The 25,090-nt window shown below is 35.9% G+C and overlaps 1 protein-coding gene and 1 long non-coding RNA gene across 2 annotated transcripts in view; one reads left to right on the top strand and one right to left on the bottom strand.

The window, feature by feature from the left end:
* The first annotated feature begins 807 nt into the window (after positions 1 to 807).
* LOC118762602 lies at positions 808 to 24,550 on the top strand. Its single transcript, XR_004998357.1, has 3 exons — positions 808 to 940; positions 7,487 to 7,492; positions 24,537 to 24,550. It is a non-coding gene; the product is annotated as an uncharacterized LOC118762602 (long non-coding RNA).
* LOC115209125 (ER degradation-enhancing alpha-mannosidase-like protein 1) overlaps positions 1,887 to 25,090 on the bottom strand; it is a 47,521-nt gene continuing 24,317 nt past the window's right edge. Inside the window, exons 5-12 of the mRNA XM_029777268.2 lie at positions 24,106 to 24,289; positions 19,010 to 19,101; positions 14,882 to 14,964; positions 12,838 to 12,958; positions 8,238 to 8,482; positions 6,694 to 6,790; positions 4,967 to 5,146; positions 1,887 to 2,729 (exon numbers count right to left, since the gene is read on the bottom strand). Of these exons, the coding sequence (XP_029633128.1) occupies positions 2,631 to 2,729; positions 4,967 to 5,146; positions 6,694 to 6,790; positions 8,238 to 8,482; positions 12,838 to 12,958; positions 14,882 to 14,964; positions 19,010 to 19,101; positions 24,106 to 24,289 (1,101 nt within the window). The 3' untranslated portion in view covers positions 1,887 to 2,630. The remainder of the gene's footprint in view (positions 2,730 to 4,966; positions 5,147 to 6,693; positions 6,791 to 8,237; positions 8,483 to 12,837; positions 12,959 to 14,881; positions 14,965 to 19,009; positions 19,102 to 24,105; positions 24,290 to 25,090) is intronic.

Below are 25,090 nucleotides of genomic sequence, written 5' to 3'. Positions count from 1 at the left end.
TAATATTCAAGAAAGTCAAGTCCTTGAAAATAAGTTTTTTTTTCTTCTTCAAAATTTTAGTAGGAATCATTAGTCAGGAAGACATATTGCAAATATGTTAGAGAAAGGGAAAAAAAATGTAACATAACAGAACATTGTTAAAAAATTCAGTCAAAGAGCTGTTTTGCTTTTGTCTTGTTACTGAAAAGTTGAATTTTTTTGAACCTCATGTAGTAGAGGAAAAGAAGTTTGGTTAAGTAACCATGTAGTTTGAACTCTTCTTCATTAAACAACTAATAATATCACACTAGAAATAAGCATTAAATTTTGTTTTCAAATTGAAATATAATAGAAATCACAGAATCAACAAATGGTTACTGACTGTAAGGTTCAATTAAATCCTTTACAATATTCATAAATAGTTTTTCAATGTGTAACCAATAACCAAAAGAGGCTGCCAAGTCAAGAACAGATTTGATGAACAATGGAAAATACATTAAATTTCAAATGCCTTTCTTATGTAAAGGGTGCAATACAAAACAAATTTACAGGGTTTGCTTATATGCCAAACGTGTAGATAAAGTTAAAAAAATCCAGGTCTCTGGCTGAATAGCTTCTGTGTTGATACTAAAATTGTAACAGAAGCAATCATAACATTGATATGAGAAAGTGTTGATGTGGAGGAGAGAAGACATTGAGAACAAGCAGAATAGAGAAGTAAAGTTCATTAGGTAAACCCTGAATACTAATGTCCCAAATGCTGATATGCTAAACAATAATAATTCAAATGATGTTATGGTAAATGAAAATTGGCAAATATTAGTATTAATCTATTGGTATTTCATATGGATGCACTATATTCCTTCTTGTTTTTAACAGAGATACAAAGCCAGAAATTTCATAGACAAGGATTGTTCAATTAGCCCTACTACTACTTGACATACAAGGGATTGAATATGAGGTTTTTAGTTATGTACCTTTATGTTTGAGTTCAGATCTAACCTATGGTTGTCTTCACTTAATAAAATCAACTTTCTACAAAATGTGTGACAACATTTTGTCAAAATTTTAAAAGGTCATCATCATCTTTATTATTACTGAATGAAAAAGCAGTGCATACTATCAAAGCTGGGGTACAAATATATGAAGCCCAATATACCCATCATTATTACCTGTCTGATAAGGGCACACCAGGTACATGCATCACAATCATATGTGCACAATATGGTGACTTCATATCAAGATAAACAGTGTGTGAGCTTGCAGATGGGACCAAATTAGAATTTTCTTCAGGTCAAGTAGCCCACCCCACTTAAAAGGTCTTTGAATAAAGATTGTTTAACAAAGACAAATGAAACAACCATGTTTCCAAAGGAGAATTATTCAATCCCCAACAGATTCCTCTCAACACATGGCTATGATGTTCCCCAATTATTCCTGCTCATGATCAGAGATGCACATATCATCAGCCACTTAGGGACATGCTCAGCTAATTAAGATCAAGCAACTGGTAAGCAGATCTGTGGTATTGAGCAAAATATTTGCTGTAGCCCTTTTTTTTACACCAAGACTAAACGGGTACATAATAACACTACCAATTATTATTATTATTATTATTATAACTAAAACATATTGGATTGGCTTAATAATGAACTCAGACAAAATGCCTTGTAGTAGTTATTTCAGTTCTTTACATTCTGATTTAAAATTCTGCTGAACTCAATTTTGCCTTTCATCAGTTCTGAAGTCAATAAAATAAAGTACCAGTTAAGTACTGGGTTGAATTTAATTGACACCCCCACCCCCACCCCATCCAAATTTCTGGCCTTATGCTTATGTTAGAAGCAAGTCATATGATTGGTTTGCAAATTTTTCAAAAGAAAAATTTTACATAAACATGTTTTTACATAGAAAAAAAAAAAAAAATTAAAATAAACATATTTTAGATGCCACAAATAGACTCTACAAAGATGCAAAAATAGACTTTTGTTTGCATTTCATAAATAAAACTTGCTAGCTTCATTAGATGTCTCCAAGTTAGTAAATACTGACTTGTAAACATCAGCTTCCACTTGATTAATTGTTTCTATACATTTTGGGGGTAAAGATTAAATTGGCAAGTATTTTAAAATCTACAGTAAAATTATGTAATCTTAGAGTTAAAATGGAGAGAAGATTCAGTCTATGAAGAAATCAATTTATGATACTATTATGCAAAGGAGTATAAAGTTTAAATTGTATGAAACTGTTTTACTTAAAACAATTTTCAATTAACCCAGTGTACAGTAGAATAGGTATGTTGTAAAGATATTAGCAGCTTTAGATAATGGCATTTTAAGATACCTGCAATTAGCAAATATGCAGGTAAATTATCTCAAAGTAATAGAGAATGAAGTGGAAACAAGTGTGATGAAATGGTAACTATGATGAAGGAGTTCTTTTCAGCAGTTGAAACATGGTTACACTGAATACTTTAACAATGAACTGATAGATGTTAGGTGAGATCTTTAATTTCATTCTGTGATGAACATTTTGCAGACAATAAGAGCTAAAGCAGTTGTTGTTAGAGATAGACAGACATTTAGAAAGACAGTTTAAAAGAGAGAAAGAGAGGGAGATAGAACAGGGGGGAGGGGGTGATGGAGACATCTTCACAAAGAGTCCTGTAATCCAACAGCTTGTTCAATCTGTTCCAAATAGACACTCTTCACGGGAAGGAAATACCTTAATTCAACAGGAATGTTGTTACACTGAAACAAGAATATAAAAATATAAATATAGTCAGAATATTTTTATACACAAAAATATACTTACAAACATATTATACACATTTATGTAAAGCGGACGTTAAACGATGATGATGATGATGATGATAAGGGAATGCTCAAAGTGAGAAAATATCTGACTGGGAATCCTTGTTCTAGTAACAATATGTGCACTGGCCAATGCACCAATTACTGTGATGTGTTTATGGGTTTATGTGCAATACTACAGAGAGAGAGAGAGAGAGAGATGGGGGGAGAAAAATACACTCATTTACATATGTCTAAGTCTATTAGTATATCACAGTGGTGATTAAAACTTATCCTGCTCATAAAGGTGTACTTTACTGTACATTTGAAAGTATCAAATATACAGTTTATAATCATCATTGCTATTTAACATCCATGTTCCATGCAGGCATGAGTCAGACAGTTTGATAGGATCTGATGAGTTGGAGGACTACATCATGCTCAAATATCTTTGGTCTGGTTTCTATGGTTAGATGCCCTTCCTAACACCATCCACTTTATAGTGCGTACTGGGTGCATCAATAATTAAAGGCAGTGAACTGGCAGAGTTGTTAGGGCATCAGACAGAATGCTTTGCAGTATTTGTTCTCTCTACACTCTGTAGGATAGATGCCAATCTAGTCCTTTCACTTTGAGGACTATTCAACCACTGTAGAATCAGTGCCATGAGAAAATGTATCTAGTATACTCTGTAGAGCACTAGGAGGGGTATATCCAGTCATATGTATGGGGCAGTAGCTCCCAATAGAAAGTGACTTGGAGCATGAAGGACTGTCCAACCCATGCTAACATGGAAAGCAAACATAAAAATGATGATATCTCTAACTGTGAAAATAGGTCTCATGAGAGCCTTTTTGACAGTTTGTGATGAAAATCAAACCAAATGGTTTCATTATTACAAAAAGAAGTAAAAAATTATCCACACTTCCGCCATAACATATCTTTATTATAGTCACTGCATTCTGTGCATGTGTGCTTATAGCTGGTACTATTGTGGTCACGTGATCAAAGTTTGAGCCTGATCATGCCATTTTTCTTTCTAGCACATTCCACTAGCAATGTGCATCAAAGAACAAAGAGCAGTGATCCAAGAGATGATAATGGTGAGCCAGTTCACCATTACCATCTCTTGAGCTGGCTGAATCTTCTCGTCAGTGGTGGAGGTTGACAGGCGTCCTGCTCCCACTTTGTGCATTATGCTTGTTCAGCCACCTTTAAACTTCTTGATCCACTCACACAGTTCTAAGCAGTAATGCACTGTCCCCATATTGTGCTAAATGCATTTCAGCACCTGACACACCTTTTGACCAAAGAAATCAGCTCACTGCTCTTTGTTCTTTGGTGCACATTGCTAGTGGAGCAGCCATGCTTACACTGTAAAGCCAGAAAAAAAAATAGTGCAACCAGACTCAAACATTGATCACATGAATGCCTTACTTCCCTGGGCATGGACACATTGAAACTCCGACGTCTAGCAGCTGACTTGGCAGACACCCATAAAATTATCAACCATCGCACAAACAATAACTGAGCACCTCTTCAAACTCCACCCATCTAACACCCGTGGACATATTTACAAAGTAAGAAAACAGCACAGCTCCCATGACTTCAGGAAACATTTTTTCACGCTGAGAGTTGCTGAAGCGTGGAACAAATTGCCGGCATCGGTTGTTAGTTGTCGGAGCACTGCATCCTTCAAAACTTCCATGCTTCCTGAGATTCGCCAACACTACACTTGATTTTCTCCCCTCCATACACACACAAGCATGTTCACTTTCCAGACATTTCTACATTACTGCATGTACTTTATATACACTTTCTGACAAGTTGTGGTGCACCTGAGCACTGTATACAATAATTTCATTATTATGACCAAAATAGTACCAAAATAAGCATGCATGCACAGAAGGCTGTGTGATAATAATAAACATATGTTATGGTGAAAGTACGGATAATTTTTAACTTCCTTTGTATTTAATAAAGTATCAGGATTCATTTCCCTCTTTTTCCCAAACTACTGGGTGATATTAACTAGAGGCTACCTATTAACTGTTAACAAAAATTGTGACAGTCACAGCTCATTTACATAATGGTGCAAGGTTGATGACCATAATACACTTACCTATACATACATGCACATTCATGATATAAATGATACAACAAATACTAACAAAAACAAAAACAAATGAACTCACCTGAGAGTGATTTTTAGGGACTGGATCTACAACTGAAACTGAAGGTTTTAAACGTGTATGTTGTGGGTAATCTTTGTATTTTTTAGTCCTGAATCTACTGTTGATAGGGAAAACATGGCCTTCTGTACTGAATATATAGTTGATGGCTTCTTTATTGAGATGGTTGTCTTTATCAAATAACTGTCAGAAAAAGAGAAAAGAGGAATATAAAAAGATACCTAATGACAGCAATTCTTACCATGGTAAAAATTAAGCTCAGTTCAGTAAGTTAACAAAATACTTGTCATCTCACCCAGTTTTCAAAGTGTGTTTACTTAAATAGAACAGAAGCAAATTTAAACCTCAGTGTTACAACTAATAAACCTTTTCTCTACCAACTGTGTCAATATGGATGTTCAATATTGTAGCTAACAGTTAAATATATTGTAAGTTCAGAACAAAGCTAAGTATAGGAGTTTATCTTTAGCTAGGTATTTCTCCTGCAGTTGCCGAACCAGGAATATGGCATCAGTAGTGCTTCTACCCGGCACAAAACCGAACTGCATCTCATCTAAGCAGACTCTCTCCTTGATGAGATGGGCTATGACCCTCTCTGTGACTTTCATCACCTGATCCAGCAGTTTGATACCCCTGTAGTTATTTCTATCTAGAGCATCACCTTTACCCTTGTAGCAGTTGACTATGGTGCTGCTACGCCAGTTGTTGGGTATGACTCCATCATGAACTACCTGGTTTACAATGAGGGTGACTAGGCCATAGCCCACACCACCAGATGTTTTAAGATTCTCAGCAGTGATTCCTGATCGGCCAGGGGCTTTTTCTGGCTTCATATCCTTAATTGCTTTATCTAGAAATGATTTGATTTTGCATTTTGTTCCTAAGTTGGAGTATATTCCAGTAACTTAACACTTTGTTCCCAAGAGAAACTGCATACTTGCATAAAACCAATGTTAGACTAATTCAAATTTACCTAAAATCTGATCTGGGAAGATCTGAATATGCATGTTTGTGCTATCAAACTGTTGTGTTCAGACATTTAGGCATTTGATATTTCTATCCAGTGCAAGTCTCAAATCACAGTTAATACTTTATATAAATTTTTATCATTATTTTGCAACAACTTCCATTGGGATATAACATCAGATCAATAATTTTAGTCATGATTTTAACCACTGAACTGTATGATCTGAATTTGTTACTGGTAATTGTAACCTGGCAATCCTTATTCTGTATTAATTTAGCTGCTTCTTCCACATCATTCTGAGTATTCTTAGTATTTTACACACACACATATGCAGTAATTAAAATTTCCATATAGGTTTTATTCCTTTTTGACATCCTTTTAATTATTAACTCAATTCAAAAGCCTTTTAGGGCTTTGACAAGTTGACAGGTAGAGTTAATTGTCTTGCTTAAAGAGATAGTGCATTCATATACTGAATCCACTAAGATACTGTAACTTCAAGATTTGCACAGGAAGTGGAGGTTATATTTACACTTGAAAATGTTGGCTTCCTTTGTTGAACTACTCAATAAAGAAATAAGAAGAATGGTAGCTATTTTTTGTAGCTAAACAAGCTGTACTAAAAGACTATGTTTTGCTTACTTAAGTGTACCTTATGGTTCTAGAAATTGGGATTTATATATAAAGATAAATTGCTCATGTTGACAGTAACCCTTAATACAAGAGTAAAATAGTAATACATGTTGAAACAGTTTAAACTTACCAGATATAAATATTTACAAGTTTCACTAAGAAAAAAACTTTCCATTCGGTCTTCCTGATCCATTCGATGAACATTGTGGATGGTTGCATAACCACATCTGTTAAAAATAAATACATTATATATATATATAAACTTGTTTGGTGATATGCAGCACTGGAGATGACAATCTATGTAAACAAGATAAATTTGTTTACATATGCCCCTCCTGCATATTTCACTCCACCTCATCTCTCTATCACACTTTCCCCTCGCCCTCCTTTTCCAACCATTCATTTATCAGGTCTCTATCATTAGTGCTATCCATATTACAACTGATAGAACAGTATCTAGCCATATTTAAACCTTCTTTCCACCACCTATATCAATTTTCCTCTCATTTATTACAAAACCTATGCTTAAGGGATTGCATCAAACTGTCTGTACCCAATACACTCTACCATCACTCTTTCAGTACAGCCAGTGATCAGCCATCATTCACTCTCCTTTGAATCACTTCTTGTTATCATCTGTCACTCTTATCATTGTTCACCTCTTATTACCCATCATCCTCTCTTCCTCACTCCACCCCAAACATAATGTGTTTCTACTATATCTTGCTCCCTTTACCCACCCATTCTAGTTCTTGGGCATTGCTTGCTTTCACCCAAGCATCTTTATACTCACAATGCCATGAGTGAACATGCATATCTTAAGAGTTGTGAGTATGCATTACTCTTACAATAAAAGGCAATCTTCTTGTACTAGTGTCAAGACAAAATGTACATGGTAGTGCCTGGCAAATGAGCAGAGAAAGAATATGGTTGAGAGGACTCTTGAGTCAGGCCTTGATGAAGACATGACAACCTTTCTAGTGCCACGATAAAATGCACTCAGTATACTGTAAAATGGTTGGTGGTAGGAAGACGTCCATCCATAGAAAGCAAACGGAAACAAGATGCAGGAGTGAGATTTAGTCCTCTGACCCTCAAGGAAGGCAGTGACATTTGATAATTGACTTGGACTACAATGATCTGTCCAGCCCATGCCAACATGAAAAGCAAGTGAAAAATAATACTCATTAGTTATAGTCTAAATGGTTAAGTAAACTGCAGACACTTCTACTCTTAAAATAATCAAACAGAAAAAGTGTGACAAGGCTGCTCACTTTAATTACACTGCTTCTACACTATCTGTTTACCCAGTTTCACTTCACAAGACTATGACTTCACCAAAGGCTATAACACAAGACACTTGACCAAAGTTCCATGTAGCATTTTGCCATTCCTGCCTCCATATATACATACACACACACACGATACTTTCCCAGTTGTGTAGAGCACAAAATTTGGATTATAAATAATTGTTTCCGTCTTCAGTCTTTAGCATTTTTGTAGAGAGCCAAAATATTTTTATAGGTAACTGATAATCCACAAATCTCATCTCTTAAAACATTTTTGAATTTCCACATCACAGGTTTTCATATTGTACTCTTTTGGTCATTGATCTACTTAGAGATCTCTTCAATGAGTACATCAGCTTCCAAGATGTTTATTTAATGAACTTACTTGGTTCTTGTGTGCGTGTTGAGACTGTGGATAATTTCTTTGCCAACATGGAGGTAGAAGGGGTTTCTTGTAGCTTGATAAAGAAAGTACGTTGACTCAACCAGTTCCGGACGAAGAGGATAAAACTGAAGATCAGTTGCTTTAAACTGCCAGTTGAAACGTTCAGGAAGAACACCATATTTCTTCCATATTGTATGAAAGAAGGCATGAGTACAGATTGCCTCTTCAACATCTCCATTAAGCACCTACAATACAGAGTAAGAAATCAAATAGTAGCTCACTGATGGTAATGAGAAAATTGGTTCATGAAAATTAATAAGAAGAGGCGATATCAGTAAGATACTGACAATATGTATGATCCTAATTTTTAAACTTTGCTATAACCATTGTTATAAACCTAAGCAAGTAAATTAATGCTCATCAGGCTTTTAGGTTGATAACAACATGCTGTTTGTAATATCTATATCTACGTGTGTGTGTATTTATATATATATATATATATATATATATATATATTATATATATATATATACACACACACACACATATGTGTGTATTTGTCTACATCTGTTTTTTTATGCTTGTATGGATTAAATGAATATTTAATCAAGGAAGTCTTTACATCCAGTTGTCATTCTTGATGCTAACCCTTACCTATTTTCCCAAGTAAGGGATCTCTTATTCTACTCAGCTTGAAAGGCATGAAGTGACTGGATCATTTGTTAACTGATAATTGTGGACTGATAATAACAACACCACTCACCATAAGTGTTGTACAAGCAATTACAGATATAGACAAACAAGAGACACATGCACTCACAAAGTCTTGGTCTGCTTGAGGCTATAGTAGAACACACTAAGCCCAAGGTGCAACTCAGTAGGACTGAACCCAAAACTACTTTGTTCAGAAACAATTTCTCAGCACTACAGACATGCTTACATCTGTATGTGAGTGTGTGTATATGTATGCATGTATGTATGTGTATACACACACACACATATACACACGTACCTTATAAGGGGTATAACATAGTTATTCATATTATGCAGGCTACCACTAGTTTCATGTAAGAAGCAAATTTTATGAGGGCCTGCAGATGTTCTGCATATACATACATATTTTATATCATATGTGTATGCACATACTTCTAAATATTCATCCAACCAGCCAATTTATTCATACAAGAAATATCATATACCACACCACAAGGCATATATATGAATTAATCTCATATACTTAATATATATTTGGCATTGCTCAAATAATCCCCAAATTATTTTAGCTGAAGGATAATCATTTTCTCATATACATACATACATACATACACATAAAATGTATATGGCATGACAGAGTATGGCATATTCCGCCTGGTTGACACGAGCTGTTGATCATCCTGTAGATGAAGCAGATTTTTCCCTGGAAATAATACACTGGATGGTTTCTTGTTTCTTTCTCCAGGTCTATGGGAGGTTCTGAGCTCAACTCTGTAAATTAATGAAACACTTATCAATTATACCATACTCCCACTACCTACAGCAGTAAATTTTACAATTTCACTGTATTTATTTAGAGCCAGAAGGTTATGAGTTAAGTGACTTTACTAAAATGTTCTACTAATTGGACTTATTACAGGCAGTTGATATTTCTTCTTTAGCTAAGCTTGTGTACATGTGTATGTACATCTTTTACAGATGTATTTTGGTTAAAAAGATGTAAGTATCAGCAAGGAAACCAATGAAATAGAATAAACCAGTGACTGACCTGTTAAAAACCTATAACTAGTAACATTATTGTTCACTAAATGCAACATAGTTTAAGTACACCTAATGATTCAGTTAGCTGCAATTATGTAAGAGAGAGAGGAATTTAAGAAATTCTCATTATGACCACCACCACCATCATGTTTCAATGGTGGCATTGGATGGATTGATCTGTAGTGTAACTGAGATCAGTCATTGGGATCATGCACAATGTCTTTTTAGAATATTATGCTTTCTGTATTCACTAGAGTAGAATGTGATCCTAAATATAATGCAGTCCCCATTTTAGTGGGTGAGAAACCTAAAAATCATCATTATCATCATCATTATTTTAATGTCTACATTTTTTATGCTTGTGTCAGTCAGACAGAATTCATTAAGGCAGATTTTCTACAACCAGATACCTTCACCTGTTTCCAAGCAAGGTAGTAATCTCCTAGGCTATTCAACAATAAACAAACCTAATATAGTTATGAGCTTTTTTGCTAACAAAGATCACACATGTCAAGACATGTCAAAATCCCACATGTTTCTGTGGTTGATTGCAAGAATATGACACTGCCTGTATGTATTTAGTAGCATGATTGTTTTCTTTACAGTCAGCAAGTACATGTAAGATAAGGAGAAAACACAAAACCACTCATACAAACATGTATCATCATCATCATCATATATATATATATATATATATATATATATATACACATAATCAACATCATCATTTAATGTCTGTCCATGCTGGCACATATATATATCATCATCATCATTTAACGTCCGTTTTCCATGCTAGCATGGGTTGGACGGTTCAACAAGGGTCAGAGAAGCCAGTAGGCTGCGCCAGGCCCAGTCTGATCTGGCAGTGTTTTTACAGCTGGATGCTCTTCCTAACGCCAACCACTCCGTGAGTGTAGTGGGTGCTTTTTACGTGCCACCTGCACAGGTGCCAGACGAGGCTGGCAAACGGCCACGATCGCATGGTGCTTTTTACATGCCACCAGCACGGGGGCCAGACGAGGCTGGCAACGGCCACAATCGGACGGTGCTTTTTATGTGCTGCCGGCACGGAGGCCAGTTGGGGCAGCACTGGCAACGGCCGCGTTCGGATGGTTCTCTTATGTGCCACCGGCACCGGTATCACAGCTACAATTTCCATTATGTCGATCGATTTCGATTTTGATTTTCCCTTGCCTCAGCAGGTCTTCACAAGTAGGGTTTGTGTCACAAGAAGGAAAGGTATGCATAAGTGGGCTGGCTACATCCCAGGTAGAGGCCACGGGTTATATTCTCACTTGTATATATATACAAACCATGCCAAATCAGATTGGAGCCTGGCACAGCCTTCCAGCCCAGTCAAACTGTCCAACCCATACCAGTATGGACAATGGATGTTAAATGATGATAATGATATATATATATAAGATCCAGGGATCAAGGTGTAGGAATAAAGTTAGCTTCAAGCAATCCATAGTAAATATAAAAAACAACTTTCAGGGACAATAGTGGTTTATTGAGATGGAAGGTTGTGGATTTTTTTGTATCAAAGTACGATAAACTGAAAAAAGTTTTTATACTTCATGATAGGTGATCAGGTTTGCCAGGTGTGCAAATAAGAGTATAATAGTTAAGGAATGGTGCAGATAAGATCCAAGCTACATATGTTTCATAGCAAGCAGAACCTCAGAAGTGGTAAATATCCAAGCGAGGTGTATACTGCAGGCTATTCTTCAGGCCAAGGATATCTTCATTAAATGAAAGTTTTCACTGTCACAAGGTGGTACATGTTAACACATGGAAGATTCAATCAATTCTTAAGAATTCTCGATCAGCACTTTTTGGACAACTATGATCCTTAGTGTATATGTTTTCATTCATGTGCGTTAACTTCAACATTAGAGTGGTTTAGCTTTTATTTCTAGCAATGTAGGTGTTTCCTAACACCCTAGTGACATCTATAATTCTCCTTTTTGGTGAAACATTACAAATTGCTGTTTATATTAATTTTATATGTGTGTGTGTGTAAAAATAAATATTATTTAATACATATACTGGCTGGCTCTTGTAGTACCGTCTCACCCATGCTAGCAATAATACAGACGTTAAATGATGATGATGATGATGACTAATGTATATGCTTTGTGTATTTTCTGGTGACTGCAATGGCGTAGCGGAGTATATAACTCTCATGTCACCAGTGTTAAAACACCATAACTATAAGGTGTTTTAACACCAGTGACATGAGAGTTGTATACTCCACCATGCATTTTCAGCCACCAAAAATACACAAAGCATATTAGTATTTATTACACTAGAGCTGCTTTTACCTCATATATATATATATAAAATGTTTGCTTTTATGTTAAATTGTGATAAAAACATTTTAACGTTAAACTGAAGAATTACTCAATACCTTTTTGCAGAGAACATGTTTATTAAATTATTACAAGAGAAGTGACAGTGACTTGCTAGCTTTTGTCAAATTCTTTCTCTTTCTCTCTCATACACACACAAACAGGCTCTTTTAGTTTCATCATGATCATCATTATATCCACCTTCCATGCTGGCATGCTATCTACTAATTTCACCCTGAGGTACTGGTGAACTTGCAGCTGTAATATACAACATTAACTGATGACAATATTCATGCTGTGGGATACAACCCCTAACTCCATGGCTCCAAAGCAAACTTCATAACCACACAGTCATACCTGTGTCTAAAAACCAGTAACATGTTTTTTCACACTTGAGTATAAACCCACTACCAAATTTTGATCCTGATATTTTGTTTTAATTTCTCCCCATTATATACAAGTAAATATAGTAGCTTTATTTGCTTACCAACCTGAAGAGCAGACCAAGCTGCTTGCAATGAGTCGACCCAATTGTTAACAGTGTCTCCTGTTTTCATGTTGACATTCACATACAAAGGGGGATGGCCCAATCCTTTATTACAGTGCACCCTCCTGCAATAAAACGCATCTTAAACATGGTAATACATTATCAAAAGCACTAAATAACTCCAGTCAATACTTTAAATAACAAAATATTAGTTAATAATTGTTTCTGATATAGACACACAGTCTACAATTTTTTAGTGGGGATTATACTATCAATTACAATGCATGACTGGTACTTTTGTTTCTCAATCCCAGAGGGATGAAAGGCAAAGTTGGCCACAGTACATAAAGAGTTGGAAGAAACACTAAAACATTTTGTCTGATGCTTTTACAACTTTGACACAAGTTGGAAGTAGTGTGCATGTGTGGGGGTTAATGGCCATACTAAGAGTCATATCACACATTCAGTTTTATTAGAAATTGTATGTATACAATAGTGTATTCCTCCTTAAATGCAAGCCCACCAATGCACTAAACCATAAGCCCATAAGCTGTCTCCATCACTATTCTTGTAAATTAGTAAACTCAGTATCATCTATAATTATACCTGCCTAATACATATTCCTCTCTTCATACCACTATTTCTACTGTGTGTTCTCAGGCCTTATACTGAACACTTTGCCAAATCTATTCTGTCCAAATCTATATTTTCTATACAAACATGGATCAGCAGAGGTTTCATATAAACATCAGCTACATTAACCACAGTCTGAGATGAGCTGCAAAAGTTACAAATATTGCTCCTTGTCTTCATAAAAAAAAATCCTGTATTCCTAAAAATCACATTAATGATGCAGTTCCTATTTATTAATAATGAAAAAATAAAACTAAAATGGACCCATTTTAGTGTCAGTTTATGTTCAACTTCATCATCAAACAGGTATTTCTTGCTATAGTCATCACCTCTTTATTGCTATCATGATGTCCTAAAATTTGATTTTCAAAGCATAAGGTTTCACTCATCACTGAGTATAGTTAAGAATACCAATCAACTAAATGCTTATAAACCCAAGACTCAGACTTTGTCTTACTATTATTCATTTCTAATGATTTAATCAACACAGGATGAGGACAGCTGTGTAAAGTGCCAATCTCTAACTGTGGAGGGAACCTGTGGTAAAGGTAAACCCAGGAAGACATGGAACGAGGTGGTGAAGCATGATCTTTGAACTTTGAGCTTCACTGAAGCAATGACTAGTGACCAAGCCCTTTTGCAATGTGCTGTGCTTGAGAAGACCTGTCAAGCCAAGTGCACCCGTGCTGGTAGCATGTAAAGAACACCTTTCAAGCATTGGGCCTCGCAGAGACAAAGTGGCTGAGTTCCTTTCAAGTGTTGGGCCTCACAGAGGCAATGACAGACCTTTGGGCATTATGTCGTACTTGAGAAGAAAACCCAACAAGCCTAGTAAAATCAGTCGTGGCAGATACCAGTGTCACACAAATTGGCACCTGTGCCAGTGGCATGTAAAAGCACCCCGGTGTTCCACAAATGACACCCGTGCAGGTGGCATGTAAAAGCACCTATTACACTCTCAGAGTGGTTAGCATTAGAAAGGGCATCCAGCCGTACAATACCATGCCAAATCAGACTGGAGTCTGGTGCAGCCTTCCAACATGCCAGCCCAGTCAAACCGTCCAGCTCATTCCAGCATGGACAATGGATGTTAAATGATGGTGATAATTAAGATTAAATTGGAGGCACTGGAATAGTATTGTTTATTGATTTGGGGACAACAACTGTTGGTCCAGTGTATTTAGTTGTAAATAAGGAGCATGAGGTAGAAGAATATAGTAAACTTTCACAAGAAGCCATAGACAAACAAGAGCTTCCAGTTTGTAGAGATGAGATGAACTCCTCCAAAAGATTTCAGTAACATAGAATCAAATTATTAAATGCTGCCCATAGGAAGACATGTACAGAATATGTTCAGTTGATAGAAAGACAAGAATTTTATCAGAATTAAATTGTGAATGTTTGAAAAGACTTACCCTCTTCGCATGTGGAATTTTATTGTTTCATAGGATTCATTAAATTTTTTCAGATCTTCATTATCACCAAACATAATGAAAGACTAGAATAATGAAAGTAAATGGAAATTTAGAATTTAATTAGGTGTGCATGTCCAAAAATCTGCATACAGAGATGTAGAAAAAGAAAGAGCTGAATGCATAAGGTGTATGTCTAGAGTTTCCATGTAGTGTTCAACTATGACTTTGACCACAAGGTACATCAGTAGAGGATACTGCTGAACCCTGAAGAATTGTGAGTGATCTGACCTCTTGGCAGACCAATTACACTTAAGATAAATGACTGAATAAGGAAGAAATAGAGGAACAAGCATTAGAATTATCACTTAGAAATATAAACTATACCTTCAAAATCTTGTTATCAAAAATTGGTGTTGCTCAAAACATAACTTTCCACATGTTCTTGTAAGCAAGGAAACTATGGATGTGGCAGTATTTAATTGCGCCAAATGTATGTGTGAAACATCAATCACCATAATGAGTGGTCCACTGTCTATCTGTGGTTCTAAGAAACACACATCATTAGGGCCAAATGGCATGACTTGCATGTTAACTAGTTTTAAGTAGGGAGAACTTGCACAGCACAATCAACACTTTCTCATTCCTAAATCATCTAGCCCCAGTAGCAACATATGAATCCAATTTACTACCTGTCTACTTCACCCATGCACAAATGTGTAAACACATATGCCTCATTCATACATCAATACAAAAAGAAAAATAAATAAAAACAAGCAAATCAACATCGCCCTTTTTCTTTTGAAACAGAAACTAACACACACACACACTATCCTTAAACACTATATAGTATCTCCACATCAGTCAAAAAATTCATGCCCAGAATGAAACCAGTAGAAGATGGAAAGTTCTGTATTATAATAATAATGTCTACTTCTAAACTTAAATATAGCCTTAAGACCAAATGCCTTCCTCCCAACACACTTTGAACAGAATCTATTTCAGTTAACCAAGAACATGAAGTACAACAAATAATAGATTTTTGAAAAACCTAAGAAACAAAATAACTTCACTCGCCAAATCAATTGAAATACACATCAAAATGAAGAATCTATACAAAATCAATTCAACCACACACCAAATAGTGTTATTAAACTCCTTAACAATTATACACAAATGAATGTTGGTCAACAGTGATAGGCATTAATACAAAAACTGAATTTCTTAGACAACACCTTAGACTTCAATTATTCCATACATCTATACATGCACCATGAAATCCAAACAAAAGCTAATACATAGGCATCTTCCAACCACTCCCTTGCCATTATCAAAAACTTAGCTAAAAGTATTTCTTACAGACTTTCCAAACTTTCATACAACAAAGAAAGCTTGCTTCTATATAATGCATACACTTATGACAATCCCTTCAAACGAAACAACTTCAAAGAACAGATTAAATACATAACACCAAATAAATAAGAACAGAAAATAAAGTTATCTGGTACAACCTACTATCTAACCTACCTATATTTATTACCAAACATTTCCTCAAGCAATCAAAAAACATTTTCCCCTATGCAACAATACCATCAACTCTATCTAGGTCCCTTACTCTACTGTAACCCTCCTTTTTGTCATGTGTGTTGACTAGTTCTCTGATGTGGTCATTAGTTCTATAAACCTCCACATCATCATCTTCCAGAATTTCATGTTTCTTGGGCCATCTAATTCTTTCTCATATAGTAGTTTCCTTGGGAACTACAGGTTGCTGACCTCATTCTTATAGAAGAATCTGTAGAAGAATTAGGAATACGATTCCAGGTGTAGAAGCAAAACCAGGAACCAAAGAGCTTTAAAGTTAACTAAGCAAAAACTAATGCCCTAGTAAGCAGAAAACAAACAGGACTTATACCCCTTCAGGAAAATGGCTTTGATCAATATGTAAGAAAGGTGTAGGCAGAGATTCCACATAGTATATCCAGTGCAAGCTATGCACACAAAGGAAGCTCAGTGGAATCACAAGAAAGGTTAATAGAGAAAAGAAACTTTGTATCTGGCAAATGTGCAGGAGCAATAAACACTAAGAACACACAGGAAGTAGATTTTCTCAAATGAGGAAGTTCCCTAGAGGTAATAGATAGTTACTGTTGCTTAGGTAACTTAATTTGCAGAGGATGGGAATGTTGTGAAAGTAAGTTACTTGAAAAAGAACTGGCTCAAGAAAGTTCAGAGAGCTTTTACTACTGTTGGTCACAAACCTCTTTCTCTGAATGAAAGATGGATTGTATGGTGCTTGTATACAAACAATGCTACATGGTAGTGAGACATGGGCCCTGAATGCAAACAACAAGTGAAAACTAGAAAGGAATGAAGCTTGTGTGCTCCACTAGATGTGCAACATCAGTGCGCAAATGAGTTAAGAGAATCGAGCACAAGGAGAATCATGCAAGAGAGAAGATTGTGTTGCTATGGTCATGTGATGCATATGGATGAGAACAACTGTATATAAAAGTGCTTAAATATGGGTGGAATTCGTGCATGAATGAGACCCAGGAAGACATGGGACAGAATAGTGAAGGCTGATCTCAAGATGTTGAGCTCCAAGGAAAGGATAGAGATGATTGGTGATTGAGATGATTTGCTGTGCTTGAGAAGATCCATTTGTCTTGATAAAAGTGATATCCTAAAGCATTATGTTTATATCTACACACTCACTGAGCCTTGACCCTGCATCCAGTCTGTCCTTATCAAACCATCTCCACCTATTTGCACATATTTCATCCACACTGTGTTCTATCAGTTACCTCCCCTCTCCTTAGTACCACATTCTTTCAAAATTCATCCTTCATTTTACCCCCACCCAATCACCTCTTTTTGTGCCTCAGTCATCTCTCTTTTGATTTACATCTTAAGGCTGTCATACTTCATCTTTAACACTCTCTCATATCTGTCAATGATGGCCTCCCCCACTTTTGTTCCCCATTAACTATAGCCAATCTAATGTACCTGACATCCATCTCTGTCACTGTACCTCTCTTTCTCTGTCTCACTCTCCCCTTTTCCACCCTGCACATCATCTCCCTATTTTCTGGCCTATCTACATATTTATTACACTGCTGTCCTCCATCTTTACTGTACTGCCACTTATCTCTTCCTTTCCCTACCCCCATACTGATATTTATTATCAACCACACTTTATCTTGTTCCATTCACCGCTTGCTCCATCTTTAACTATCTGTCACTTTCTTCTTACACTCCAATGGACGTATCCATCCACCCTTCCTGATCCTTTGTCCATAATCTCTCTTACATGCATCTTATATCTTGAAAGTATGCTCTGACACTTTATCCCCACTATCATTGCTTGCTTTCTTTCCAGCTATTCTCACCCACCTTTATATAATGTTAGGTAGTTATGTAACTCTTCTACATCAAAGCACTACCTCTCTATTATACTTTAGCCTCTCAATACTAGCAGTAAGTGACCTCACTAAGGCTGATGTCAAGAAAAAAGCAGCCAGTACATTTTTAGAGTGGTAGACATTAGGAAGGGCATCCAGTTATAGAAGACATGTGAAGCTGATACTGGAACTCAACACAGTGCTCCAGCTTGTCAGATACCGTCAAACTGTCCAACTCATGCCAGCATGAAAGATGGATGCTAATTGATGATAAAAAAATCATTCCAGCTGTGAGAGTAGTACTCCATTTTGGATCTTACTGGAGGTTTGTAGAGTTAAGTAGCTGACTAGAACAAGGTATTTTCTGACCCTAAAGCAGAAGGCTTAGGCCATCATTATCTGCCCTACCATTAGGTACAGGCTCTTTTATTGCTCTCCCCCAACTCTGTTGCTGCAGTACCATTATCAAATATTTACCATATAGATCTGCACAAGTTTAAAATGGAATTTGTGAGACATAGATAAAAAAAAAAACCCAGGTGAGGGTTAGTGACAAGAATAACACGCCATAGAAATTTTGTCTCAATGAATTTCATCTGATAATGCAAAAATAGAAAAATAAACATGATGATGAGGATGATTGTGTATGTATGTATAATTCAAAACATTTTAGTTTTTGAGATGATTAATTTCTATGACAAAAAATAACATTGTAAAAATATCTAACCTTGAGCAAGTATTCATAAAAGGAATCAAGACCAGCTCCAAGTCCACTCATGATGCCAACCCATTCTCCAGTTTGTATATTAATTACATTACCTGAAACAGCAGAAATAAATATTATCATCACTTTTCAGTAATATTCTTCCATACTACTGTAATTAGATATTAGCTAACTCAAAGTTAACATTCATTTTATATATTCCTTACTCTACCACTATTATGGCCAATATCATTGTCTCACAATGCTTTTTACAAAATTCACATCATCTATTCAACTTGAGTAGGATTGATTATTTTCAGTTGCCTGTCAATTTCATGTTTTTTTTTCAGATCTATTCATATCATTTAACCAATAATTCATACATGTTCAACCTCAGTAAAGTTAATCTTAGATGAGAGAGGTGGTGGTGGGGAGACAGACAGATAGACAGAAAAACTGAATGAAATAACATTATATTAAAACAACAGAAAGTGATGCATTATCATACAAGTGTATGAAAGAAACACTATCCATTTAGAACTGTTGATCACCTGAATAGAGATCAAAATAAAATAATAGACTTTGAAGGAACTGGCTATTGTTTGCATTGGTAAATAGTAAATACAAACAGCTCACAAAGTGGGAATAAGTTAACAGTGTAGAAGAGGAAAAGTTTGATGTCTCAGCATGTTCCTCTTCTCTTTTCCTCATAGTAAATTAACTTATTCTCACTTTAATAGTTTGAATATAAACTTCATTCAATTAAGATGACATAGTTAGCTTATAAAAGGAATCACAATAGCTAAATTGAAGAGTCATGGAGTTAGCATCTAATCACTATGCTATCTTATTTACTTGTTATTAGTATCTAAGCAATGGTAATGTACTTTGTAGGTATATTAAATCACCTATCTCATTTACCTGACATCAAAACAAATAAAAGAAAAATTAAACTTGATGGTCAAGAGCCAATAAAAAGAATGAAAGCTAACAAGAACAACTCTTCTCCCATGTGAGAATAAATACTTTATAAACTGTTTTTTTTCTTTTTTTTATAAAATACTATCTATATCAATTTTAATGTAAATACATAAACTAGAAAGATATGCATAGATCTCATTTTATTTTCTAGAACAAAATTAGTAGTATGCAAATCACAATCAGCTGAAGTAGTACTTATTTTAATTTATGCTGTTTGAGGGGAGAGAAGCCATTGAGAACACAGGAATATCAGGCATTATATTAGGCACAGTAATGTATCTAGGCCTAGTTTTCTACAGATTGCTCCAAAATAATATTTGTTAATTACTGTTTTTAATGTTTAGAATTGTTACTTTAATAAGTTGTCAAATGTTTTATATTGTATCGCCCTATGCTCCTCAATTCACATTCAAGATCCAACCAAATTATGCCTCACCAGCCTCAGGGACTGCTCACTATCCATCTGGAATTGAAGTGGCTGGATCACAACACAAGTTAGTCTGTGTCTTGAGGGGATAACAGGTATGATGAGCACACACGAGTTTATTGATATCCCCTCTGATGCAGGTAAGGTGCAGTTCTATTATGGCTTAATCCCCAAAGAATCAGGACATATTCAAGTTTTATGATGAGGTGACACTGCTGGTCATTGTTGTCATCATTTTATGTTTACTTTCAAGTAACTTTAGACACACTTTTATGAAGGGGCAGTGCTACTGCTGTCATCATCATTATTGTTTTATATTTACTTTCCATCTGCCAAGGGATAGACAAGACATCATGGTCTAAATCAGTTATTAAAAGTTACAGCCCTTCTAGATGGGCAAGAGAACCATAACTCACTTGTACATTGTATTTTAGCTTCATATCTGTGCCTGGAAACCAACCACTTTACACAGATTTAGGTACATATTATTGTAGCATGAACACAAGAAGGTTATCTTGAACAGTGTAAGAATCATGACCCACCAGAAATCTAAGACATTTATATCCACACAAGGTAATATGATCTAGCTGGTAAAGACACACACACACACACACACATGCATACATGCATGGTTAAAAAGGTTGCTTCCTAATCTCAGTTTCAGACTCAGTTGCATTGTGTGGCACCTTAGTTAAATGTGTTCTACTATAGCCTCAGATTGAGCAAAAACTAATGAGTGAATTTGGAAATTAGAACCTGAAAGAAGCCCATTACGTGTGTGTGTGTGTAACCATGTCAGTATGGAACATGGACATTAAACAATATATATATATATCATCATCATTTAATGTCCATTCCTAACACCAACAACTCTGTAGAATGGACTCAGTGCTTTTTACATGGCACTAGCATAGGTGAGGTTAGTTTTGACATGACTTTTACAGCTGGATGCTCTTCCAAACACCAGCCATGTTACAGTGTGGACTGGATGTTTTTAATGTGGCACCACCACTTGTCAGGTAACCAAATAACTCACAAGACAAGGAATTATGAGAGGAGCAAGGCATTTGAGGAGAGAACTTGTGTCAAAGGATGAAAGGTTAGAGTGTAACAAAGAGACAAAAGCAGGAGTCTTGCGACAACAGAGGGGTCATAAGAGGAGGTGATCCAGTATCAAATGATGAAAGATTAGAGCATAACAGAGAAATAGAGAGGCAGAAATAGGGGTTTTGCTATAGAGGAGATACATGATTACCAAGAGAAAGAGAGAGAGAGAGAGAGAGGGGCCAGAAACAAGTGTGCTGATGTAAAGGAGATACTTGGTTATCGAGTCAGAGGAAAAACAAGAGGAGAGAGAGTGTGACCAAAGGGAAATAGAGAGAGAGAGAGTAGAAAACAGCAAAAGTGTAAGAGAGAGCAGAAGAAAGATGGTGTAGTGCTAGGGTATACTCACAAGAATATGAGCGTAGAACAAGGTTAAAAAAATAAGGTGTGTAAGTATTGGGGGTGCAGAGAGCAGCGATACAGTAAGCAGGGCAGTGAGGGCAAGAAAGGGGATTGGAAAACTATTATAATTTATGAAGAGGAAATGTAAAGAAGAGAAAGATGCAGTTAGCAGAGGAGTTGTAGTTCGGTTTCTTAGGGTAGAGTGGGTGGGACACAACTCTTCAAGCACTCTGTTTCGTAGACGAGTCTTCTCTAGAACTTTATATCTCACAACATCTTAAGATCAGTCCTTACCACTTCATCCCATGTCTTCCTAGGTCTCCCTCTTCCATAGGTGCCATCCACTTTCAGCAACAGGCACTTCTGTATACAGCTGTCTTCACTCATACACATCATATGTCCAAACCAACACATTCTCCTCTCCTGTATACTACATTTAATCCCTCTTGTGCTTAACTTTTCTCTCAACATAGTTGTGCTCTATCGGTCATGCACACTGATGTGGTAAATCCAACAGAGCAGAAGCATACTACCTTCATTCCTCTCCAGCCTACGCATGTCCTCCAGTCATAACTTACGTCTCACTACCATGTAACATAGCCATTCTCACACAAGCATCATACAATCTACATTTTACTCTGAGAGAAAGTCCTTTTTCTGTCAACAGAGGTAGTAATTCTCAGAACTTCCTCCACCCTATTCTTATTCTAGAAAAAATACTTTCAGATCATCCACCACTATTACTAATTTGGTTACCTAAATAGCAGAACCAATCTACTACCACAAGAGAGCCTCTTGGGCATCTGAGAGAGTTTAAGTGCCTCGAGCTCTTAACACTTACTGTTCCTGCACATCTACCACACACAAAAGTGACCTTATCTGATAACCTTCCCAAGATTCCACTGCATCTCTTATGCATCCAAATCTTACATTTGGTGCAGCAAATGGAATTACATCCTGTTCCTTTTCCACATATTGAACAGGGCCATTTGCCAGCCAGAATGAGAGTCTTATCTCCTTCCTTGCTTATATATATATATATATGTCAACAAAAGCCAGGTACAGAGGTTTATCTTTGGCTAAGTATTTCTCCTGCAGCTGTCCTACCAGAAATATAGCATCAATGGTGCTTTTCCCTGGCTCTTTGGTTAAGTATTTCTCCTGCAGCTGTCTTACGAGAAATATAGCATCAGTGGTGCTTTTCCCTGGGTGCTGGTGGCATGTGAAAAAAACATTCAAGCAAGGTCGTTGCCAGTGCCACTGGATTGGCTCCTGTGCAGGTGGCACGTAAAAAAACACCATTTGAGTGTGGCTGTTGCCAGTACCGACTGACTGGCCCTCGTGCCGGCGGCACATAAAAGCACCCACTACGCCCTCAGAGTGGTTGGCATTAGGAAGGGCATCCAGCTGTAGAAACTCTGCTAGATCAAGATTGGAGCCTGGTGCAGCCTTCTGGTTCGCCAGTCCTCAGTCAAATTGTCCAACCCGTGCTAGCATGGAAAGCGGACATTAAACGATGATGATGATGATGATATATATATACCAAACTGTATAGTATACCAAACTGGTGAGAGGATTACAGTGCAGTCACTTTACCTACATAATGTAGCAGTTAAATTTCCCCTCAATAAACTCTTTAAAATCTTTAAAATAATGACTACACATTTAGAGTCCTAGATAATAAAACAGCATGCCCACAATAAAAATTGAATGGTCTCATAGTACTGTTTAAAAGCTGAAGTTCAACCGAAACTGACATCTTATATGTCAGACATATAAGACGTGAGTGTTGCTTCTATCATTCAATCAATTACTGCCATAGCATAAGTCTCTTGTATCTGAATTATTTAATGACAATAACAGGTTCTACTTCAGTTAATGGAAGGGGGTCTTACTTTTATTTTACCAATAGTGATTCAAGTCATATATAAATTTCAAATTAGTTACTTAATCCTTAAATGGCAGACATCATCAATTGATATTTCATTAGAGAACAATGGATATCACCAATTGATGTTTCAAACATTTTACATGGATACAGCCATCGTCAAAGAAAAGTGAATATTTTATGGCACTTTTTGATAATGAGCATGTAGATTTTATTGTGTAAGAGACAAATGGTTGTTATTGCCTATGTACTTATTTAAAGTGAAAATAAGTATAAAAATTACCCTTAAGAAAAAGAGATACGTTTTGCTTTTTTTTTTGTCTGTTTGGCACACACATCCATGCAACCCTTTCCTGTCATTTAGCAGTTAATAATTACCTAATAATCCAGTGACATTAGACTTGTATTTCCATAGAGATTCAACAGCTCGTCGAGCTACAGACTCATAAACAGGATCACCTAACAGACGTGAGAGTACACCAAATTCAAGCAGGAGTGTGCCTGCACCTGAGGTACATGTTTCATTCAAACAATTAGGAGGAACACCTTTCTTTAAGTTTATCTGAAAAAGCAAAATATGAAAAAAATTAAAAACAAAACAATTCCACAACAATGTAAATGAAATGTAAATACTAAAAGTATTGAAATATTCCTACAACTTTGGAATTTCCACCTTTCTCCTCAACCAGGAATATGTAGTATCCTAAAGTGAACATTAACTGTATTAACTACACCCATTTATCCTTATATCTTAGACTAGAAGGAAATGAAATGGATATAGCTTTGTCCCCTCATCTCAAACTAAGCAGTAAAAACATGTTCAAAAGTCTGGAAACACAAGAAAAGTAGTGAAACATATTCATCTATATGACTGTAATTGTATGATAAAGACACGTCACATGAAAGTGTTAATCATCATCATTTGATGTCCACTTTTCCATGCTTGCAGGGATTGGATGGATTTTGTTGAGGCAGATTTTCTTAATGTAGTACAATAGATATACATTGAGACAGGTGAACAGTTAATATTGAAAGTTTGCTAGAACTAAAAAATGCTTCTAAGGTTACTTTCAGTGCCTAAAGAACTGTAAACTGGAAATATAGTGTGTGTGTGTATGTATGTATATATATATATATATATATATATATTATATATATATATATATATATATATATATATATATAATATATATATATATATATAGAGAGAGAGAGAGAGAGAGAGAGAGAGAGAAAGAGAGAGAGAGCAATAAAAAATTAAAGTAACAAAAGATAAATTGATAAAACATGATTTATATTTTATTTTACTCTGGTTATATTAATCAGAGTAAAGGGGTAATGAAAAAGAGGTCTATCAAATGAT

The sequence above is a fragment of the Octopus sinensis genome, linkage group LG3 (genome assembly GCF_006345805.1).
Source record: "Octopus sinensis linkage group LG3, ASM634580v1, whole genome shotgun sequence".
Lineage (NCBI taxonomy): Eukaryota > Metazoa > Mollusca > Cephalopoda > Octopoda > Octopodidae > Octopus > Octopus sinensis.
This window is presented reverse-complemented; position numbering and strand designations above follow the sequence as displayed.